The sequence below is a fragment of the Bidens hawaiensis genome, unplaced genomic scaffold (genome assembly GCF_021521415.1).
Source record: "Bidens hawaiensis isolate Kalapana, Puna unplaced genomic scaffold, B.hawaiensis_p1.1 tig00010732_1, whole genome shotgun sequence".
Taxonomy (NCBI): domain Eukaryota; kingdom Viridiplantae; phylum Streptophyta; class Magnoliopsida; order Asterales; family Asteraceae; genus Bidens; species Bidens hawaiensis.
Genome location: NW_027491822.1, coordinates 551,037 through 559,576, shown reverse-complemented (window position 1 = coordinate 559,576; position 8,540 = coordinate 551,037). Strand labels below are relative to the sequence as shown.

Genomic DNA, 8,540 nt, shown 5'->3' with positions numbered 1-8,540 from the left:
ACTGGAAAAGGCTAATGCATTTATTAGTCACAGGGTAGGAGTTTCTTGGCAAAGATTGAACGGCATGCAGCAACTAAAACAAGCAAACCAAAGTTTATTAAGGTATAATAAAGACACAAATAATTGATATACATGATGGCTCTTTTATGTTCCACAGTACATATATTATTCAACATCACCTTTAAGTCGCATTTATATTCTCTTGTGCACTTTTTTTTTTCTTTTTACTTTTTTTTTTACATTTGGGACTCAAAGCACCATCGTTAGGACAAAAACACTCATATGATGATTCTTCATATACAAAACTGTAAACCCTTTCTAGAACCAATGACATGAAAAGATGTCTGTTTTTGTGGCTCTATGCAACTACAAGATAAAAAAAAAGGTCAAATCTTTAGACCCACATAAGGAAGTTCTACTAGGTTTAAAAAAATAAAAAATAAAAAATCGTTTAAAATATATGTGTTGTGTGGTTATACTTTTCATGCATGGCTGTAGGGCTCAAAGAAACCGAATAAAAGAACGCAAAAAAATAAAATAAAAATGAGAGGATTCCAGCTTTAAGGCGTAAATGAAGGAAGAAAAAGAAGGATTTTTGCAACAAATTCAAACCCACGAGACACTCAAAACAAATTATTGAAATTAGGAAACCAAAACATTTTTTTATTAAAAAAACAAACAAATTAAACACCAAAACAAACAATACGGACGCAACTCCTAGGTATATTGTCTCCTACTAATCAAGAAATCTTTACGACAAGAGTATAAAATATAGGACCTTAATTTCAACTTTGCATCGAAATGTGCACCGGTAATATAATCAGAAAACAAAATCACAGCCTTCATTTGAGCTAATTGTAGGATGTGACATTAACTGATCTTCATAACACTTATTATATTATGATGCGATGATTGACGAGTACTTAATTAATCTCTTGATATTTGATGGAAAAATTGCGTACTGGTCAAGTAATCATTGCCACCAAGAGAAGGATATAAAGAATGACCGATAAAGTTTGCGGCCGCGGCCGAATTACCCGGGGACGTTGTGGTGAGATTTAGCTGCGGGATCCCTGCGCTGCCACCGGACGAGGTGTCTCCGCCCATGTATTGACTTTCCGTGCCTTGATCATATAGAATTCCCTTAAACAAATGCCCGCCTATGTTTACAGCGGCTTGATATGCGAATTGATCATCGGTGTCATCAATCGAGCTTACCCTTACGCACCTGAAGTTCGCCGGTGTTGTAACTTCTGATGGGAAGTTGCCTACCTCAAACCCTAGTTGCACAACAAGTAAACAATCACTAAAGTAAAAATGATTTAAATTATCAGTAGTATTAAGTTAATTATTACAGTAAAAATTATGGTTTAGTGATTGTAAATTATATATGCGTATGAGTATTGTACAATTGTATGCACGTTTAATTTAAGCTTCTTTTATTAAATATATTTTTTTGTGCAAAAATAATATTAATATAATATAAGTCTTAATCATCTTCATCAACTTTCCCTCCCTAACAATCTGGTCACGGGATGGCAAAGAACGTGATGATTAGTTTGCTTATATAAATCTTTATCTTTATATATAATAATGTAATTAAAGATACGGAATACAAAATACTAACGAGTAACGACCTCATAAAATTATAAAATATGCTTGTATAAGATCTTAAGTCCGAATTTGTTAGGCTTTTTTTCCTAGGAAGCAGTTAGGTTTCTTAATTATAGACAAATTTAAAAAACACCATTTGGGAAAGAATGAAAGATACTAAATTTATATAAAATTAACCTAAAGAATATTATTGGATAAAGAATTTATATACCTGAGGAGTTATACGCAATAGCTATAGTAGTAGCAGCAGTAGTAATCGGATGAACCAAATTATTATTATTATCATGATCTTGACCTGATCTTGCCCTTTTGGTGGTTGTAATAACACGGCGGCGGTTGTGATCTTGTTGCGCAGCGGTGGCGGAGAGATACTGCTGTCTCTCCCGGCGTTTAGCCGCCGGAACCCACGTGCTTTTCACATGTGTTTGACACTGAAACCCTCTGCTCTTGCAACAAGTTCTACACCTCATATGTTGACAGTCTTTCTTGGCCTGGTTTCCACAGTCCTGACAGCTGACACCACCGGCACCCGTAGCTCCGCCGGTGATGCCATGCCCCATCATCACAAAGCCGGCAGAACCCCAGGTGGGTTCATCTGAGAAATTAATAATATTATTATTATTATTTCTACCATCCCCACCACCACCAGCAGCAGTCATAGGTGGCTGCTGCCAGAGTTCAAAGTCTTTGGTGGTGGTGGGGCGGTGGTCATAGGTGGTGTTTCTGGTGGAGCTGTACAAGAACCAGCTGCTGGACTCAGTAGGGTTTGAGTTGGAAGTGGGATTTGAAGCAAGGTTTATGTTGGTGTTGGTGTTGGTGTTGGTGTTGGTGTTAGGGTGTTGTTGAGTAGGGTAAGTTGCAGATCCTAATGAGAAGAAGCCAGCCATAGCTTCTGCAAGGTGTTAACTATGTGACAAGTACTACTACTCCTACAACTACAACTACAACTACAACACCCCAATTGAGACTCCTCACAACAATCCATAGCAATTGAAAATCCAACCTAAACTCTATTTATGTCCACCTTCTCCTAACCCTATATTTCTAGATGAGTTTATAAATATTTATAAAAAAAATATATAACACAAGGCACAAAAACAGAAAATAAAAGGTTATGAAAGTAGATGGTGACTGACTTAATTATATGTCTAGCTAGCTCCAGGGTTGGAACTTGAAATTGGAATTGAAATTGAAATTGAAATTAAAATTGAAATCTGATATCTCAGCTGAGAATTGAGGAATTAATACACTTTTTCATTCAATGGTTTGTGTGGTTGCTGTACGTGAGCATTAAAGAAGCCAAAAAATTACAGGTCTGCCACGCCGCCATAGCCATTAAGGCAACCTGTTTCTTTCTTTAATTCCTTCATTGACAGGAGCTACTTGTTTTTTGGGATTTCATCATCCTCTCTCCTCTTGTTATCACTACGAGTGAGGGAGAGACGTGAAAACTCTTAGGGAGTGAATTACTTAAAGGTCCTCCAAACTAAGGCTTCATTTTCAAGCTTACCCATTTTGTCAACTTTTGTATTTATAAGCATATATAAATATTATGTTAATATGTTAGGACTAAATATAAATATTTCTTTAATTGTGTAGTTTTAGTTAGTCAAAAATATGGAAACTGAAAAACCAACTTGAACATAACTGTTTAGAACACTTGGCATATAGTTACAAATAATGTTTGTAAATCTATCAGACCCCTACTCCCGGGTCGTCAGTAACTTTGGTCTCGTATAGACTGGTCCTAAGAACATAAACACGTCATACTTAATGCTATAAATGTTTAATTATAAACCTTTTGTTTAAATATGTAATTAGAGAAACTTGAGAAATATAATGATTTTGATTGAAGTTTTAAAATCAATTTTGATTTCGGAGCATTGTCTTGAAACAAATTTTGAAATTTAATTAACTACGCAATTAAAGGCATATATCAAAGGGTATTTAGTCTCTCGATATCTAGAGAAGCATGCAAGTATTCCTACTAATATAGTTGAGTGTTCAAGTCTGATGGTAGACAAACACGAAGAATTAGAAGTAGAATTACAGGGTATGTTTGTCGATGAAAAAGGTTTGAAGTTATAAAACATATGTAGAAGGTTGATGACTTCTAGGAATTATCGGAAGCATATAGCTCTCCTTCTTTTCACACATTATACCAGTCTAGGTATAATCACATAGTTTGTGTTTCTTCCTAACATAAAGTTTTTTTAGCAGCGTTTGGAAAAACCTCTAATACCTGAGTGAGCTTTTCTGAAACGGGATGTCAGTCATCCATACTGATTTTGACGCTCCAAGCCTGATTTATCCAAGAACACCATCAAGGAAGAAACCCACCGTTGTGGGAAACTCCCTTGAGTCAGGTATTGAACCTAAGATCATAAGGATCCCAAAGTTTAACCATCACCTCAATGTCGTTGGAACATAAGACCAATTGCTTCCTAACATAAAGTTACAAACGAAATCACAAGAGGTATTTTCTAAATACGAAGTGGTGGTTGCATACAACCATCCAATATCAAGCGAGTCCAAAGTGAAAATCGGAGAAACACATATTGGCATTTCTTTAACAACTACAAAATATTAGAAACCTGGAGAAACCAGAGGTCCAAAGTGAACACCAGCTGATATAACATTGAATGGTCGAGATTGAGCAATCACAGGTGGTTTAAGTTGGGTACATTTGTAATATGTATTCACACATGAAAGGTTTAAACATGTGCATGAGACAATTCACATTCAAAAATGAATGCCCATGTTGGCCGGATTCCATGAGATACTAAATACGTGACAAGTGAGAACATTTTTGCTCTGTTTTCGAGTTTAATAAACGAAATAAAATTAAAGAAAGAAAATCGAGGAGAGAAAACAAAGTGAGGGAAAAAAATATGTGATTTAACTTCTGTGTTTTTGAAGAAACACTAATTGACCCCGGGCAGATTACGGATAATCTGGGGGTTGAATAGATGTTTCCCACGAGGGTTAGTTCCGGCAAAGATGGTTATTCTGATAACCTGCAAAACAGACACCGTGAGCTCGTCACTGAGAAGGGGGGGTACCTCCTTGTGACCACCCTCCGGCGTGAGAATCAGACTAGATTGCTCTTGAATATAAGTGTATATTAAGAGAATGACTAGAGCAGATATCCGGTAATATATCAAGATATAAGATATGAGATAAGATGATACCATTCCAAGGTGTTGGAGTATTTATAGCCGAAGGTAGGTTTCCAAGCAGGTATAGCCGGCTGAATAGTGTTCCTGTTCTGCCAACTGTGGGCTACGCACATGCCATGTTGGTGGTTGGTGGATAGGCAGCGGCTGATAGTGACCAGGCTGGCTGTGTACTACTCCTGTTCCACCAACTGCAGGCCATGCACGTCCTCCGACAGGTTGGTGAGTAGGCAGCGGCTAATAGTGACATACAGTACAAGAGCGTGCTGCTCGTCATACTGTTGTCAGTGAGCTGTCGTATCCTTGGTCAGATCTTTTGTCCATACCTCGTCAGGTACAGTACAAAAGATCCTCCAGTATCGTACGGACTAGCTCATTTGGGCGGGAGTGTTCCCGGCTTGCTTACTCCTTCTTCAAGTGACATTACTGAATTATTTAAGAGTTAAGTGCCTTGTGCGTGTAGCCTTGCTGCGCGGGTAGCCTTCCCTGATGGCTTGTATCCGCAGCTGCGGGAACAGGCGGGGTACTTCACAATTGGGAGGCTTTTCCTGTGGGAACAGCTTGCGTACTGCGCGTAAGGACATCACGTCTCTGAGCATGGTGGGTCCTGCGGATCCAGTTGGTTTCTGCGCAGACGTCCCTCTTCAAGGTGAGTACTGCGAGTTTAGCCTTTGCGCAGACGTCCCTGTTGAAGGTGAGTCTTGCGGGTTCAACTACGCAGGCTTCCCTCTTTGAGGTGAGTCTTGCGGGTCCAACTGGGCTCTGCTGGGACCTGCCTCTTCAAGTCCCCCCAGTCCAATGTTCTTCTCATGAATTGTTAATAAGTGAGGTGAACTTTTGGACTTAAGCAAAGGGTTTTGAAAAGGGTTTAGTTTTAAGGTTTTCCATGGAGATTCTTCCCGCGGAAGTCCTAATGTCACGTGCATAAATTCCCGACTTTTCTGCTTGATCTTTGGGTTTGATGCGGGTAGGTCTGTAACCTCCTCGCAAGTCAGGAGCATTGAGTTCCACTTGTGTAGATTCTCCATGAGGTTTTGGTAGTTTTGAACATAGTGATCAATTATGTTTAAACAACCAATTCCATCTTGGAGCTTCAAACAATCTAGTTCTCGACGTTCCCGCTATGCGGGGATGTTATTCCCGTTTCCGCAAGCATGGCCCAGAAGATCCTTCTTGGTTTCAATTCCCTGCGGAGTGCTAGGTATGTGAAGGGTTTCGCCTTGACACTGTACCCGCACTCGTCTTATAGTTACTTTACTTCCAAGGTATTCCTGGCTTCAATTCCCTGCGGGTGCTTAGTATGTGAAGGGTTTTGCCTTGACACTGTACTCGCACCCGTCTTATGGTTACTTGGTTGCCAAGGTAAGGGGTATATTCCCGCTTACTTTTGAATCTTTTTGAATCGTTTTGAAATTCGAAGAGTTGGTGAAAGGATAAGAACAGTCCAAACTGTTGAAACGTCGTCCGACGGTTTCTTCTGACAGTGTCAGGACGTGCAGGAAGTTATGGCGACGTGACAGTACATGGTCATTCCAGACGCTTTTTCAGGCGCGTGGGCGCGATTTTTTGGGCGCGTGGGTGCGGATTTTACGGCGCGCGTCCCATCAACAGCTGTTGCCAGCTTGCTTTTTCCACGTGTCATAGTTTCATTGCACCAGCTCTTTTCTCTCTCCTCCGCATTAAATTCATCGCATTCATTGCGATTAGTATATAAAGGGGGAGAGGGTCCTTTGTAATCCACACTTTCACTTTTATCTTCTCATTCTAAGCGATTTTCGACGAATATTCTTTCTGAAATCGTTTTTTACCTCCAAAACATGTCTTCTACTCACGATTTTGAGGCTGCCGCCGAGGAACCTGACGTGTACGTCGAGATTCCGACGTCTACGTCTGATAAAGACGATAAGAGCACTGCTGGCGAATGCCAGTGTGCTCTTCCCACCGAGCTTTATCAGTACATCGTCCGGAAGTTCATGCTCGAGCCGTTCGAGACTGAGTTTCCGGAGCCACACCAGACGGTGTACGATGCCCCCAAGAGCAAAATAGGGGTGTATGCTGCATTCTTCGTTTATGGGAATCTCAGGTTCCCATTGACGAAGTTTGTATACCGTGTCTTGGAGAGGCACGGTATGCATCTGACGGAGGTACACCCGATGGCGATCGCCAAGATCCGCCACTTTGAGTGGGTGTGCCTTATTCTGGGCGTGGAGCCCCACGTTGATCGGTTGATGACCTTCTACTCCTGGAGGTGCATCCAGGGGTGGTACACCTTGGTCAATCGGATCAAGGGTTTGAAGATCTGCGCTACCGAGCGCAGTCTTCGGTCGTGGAAGCGGGAGTTTTTCTATATCTCCGCTCGCGTCGTCCCCCTTGCGATGATGTTTAAGAATGGGAGAGCACTCCCCGCCCTTCACGCCCCCAACTACCAGGAGGCGGAATGGTTCGCCAAGATCTCCCGGATCCAGACTCCGGTGTACCGCTTTTCGGAGTCTGGGATGGTGATGCTTGGGATGAGCCGGGTGTGGAAGAATGCTGGGGCGGAGGCGCCGCAGATTCCCATCGTCCTTGAATACGGTTTGAACTCTATCCCTTACGGTATGCTCTGTCTTCTTTGTTGATTTAGGTTTTTCTTCTAACTGTTTTTTTTTTATTTCAGAGGGGAATGACTTGCAGTCGCTCCTGCATCCGCGGGAGGCTGATGATCCCGCTCGGATGGGTACTCGTGCTCTCGATGAGAACGAGTTGCCCATCTTGGAGCAAACGAGGGATCGGTTTATGGAGGTTTACCCGCCAGGCCACCCGATTCTGAGCGCCACGCGGCCAGGTAAGGAGTTATTCAACCCTCGACCTCTCAATGCTGAAACCTCTGCTGGAGTTCCTCTAATTCTGTCATCTTCTGATGAGGAATCCGCAGACGGTCCTTTCTTCACGCGGAAGAAGAAGGCTGCTGGCGGAAAGGGCAAGGCGAAGGTTGCCTCCACCGCCGATCAGGGGAACCGGTCAAACTCGGAGACCGAGAGCGAGGAGGCGGCGGGGAACCCAGGTGGTGTTGAGACCACTGCTCCGAAGGCTGAGACGACTGTCACCTCCGAGCAGCCCAGGACGACGACGGTGATCGGTATGAAGAGGCCGGCTCCATCGGGTTCGTCCCCGCCTGTTCGCACTTTTAGGCTCAAGAAAACCCGTAAGTATAATCTTCCTTTACTTTAACTGCATAGCTTTCCACCATTATACTTATATCTTCTTTGTGCAGGCGTGGATGCTACCGCATTCCAGGGTGGAGCGGGGAGGAGCACCTCCGGACCCATGACGGTAGGCTTGGTCAACCTACCTGAGGCGATGACCCAGGCGACTGTGCCTGCTTCAGTTGGTTCAGTTGCTTACCCGGTTGAGCCAACTGTTCCACCTGTGACGACGTCCCCCGCCGGCTGTCAGTGCAATATTCACTGATTCCTTCACTGAGCCGGCGGTGAGAGTTTCTGTGGATTCTTCTGCAGCCGCGGCCACGGTTGTGAGTTCACCTCTGGTGAGTTCACTTCCGTTGGTTTCCACCGCAACGGCTTCGACCGTGCCTCCCGCGCCGGCAACTACCTCGCCCCCGGCCGGTTCAGCAGGTATGTTTGGGGCTTCAAGCCAATCTGTGCCTCCTTCCCATCTGCCTGACCTCTTGGATGGATATCCGTTAGGTTCAGGTGATGGGTTCGGCGGCTACCAGCCTGTTGTCGACCCTACAGGTGCGTAGGGTGAATT

The 8,540-nt window shown here is 43.1% G+C and overlaps 1 protein-coding gene across 1 annotated transcript; it reads right to left on the bottom strand.

The window, feature by feature from the left end:
• Positions 1-909: 909 nt before the first annotated feature.
• On the bottom strand, positions 910-2,573 carry LOC143536072 (protein SHORT INTERNODES-like). The gene is made up of 2 exons (XM_077030154.1): positions 1,826-2,573; positions 910-1,280 (listed from the first exon to the last, which is right to left on the bottom strand). The coding sequence occupies exons 1-2, from the start codon at positions 2,499-2,501 to the stop codon at positions 928-930; spliced, it is 1,029 nt and encodes a 342-aa protein (XP_076886269.1). The 5' UTR covers positions 2,502-2,573; the 3' UTR covers positions 910-927.
• Positions 2,574-8,540: the final 5,967 nt, after the last annotated feature.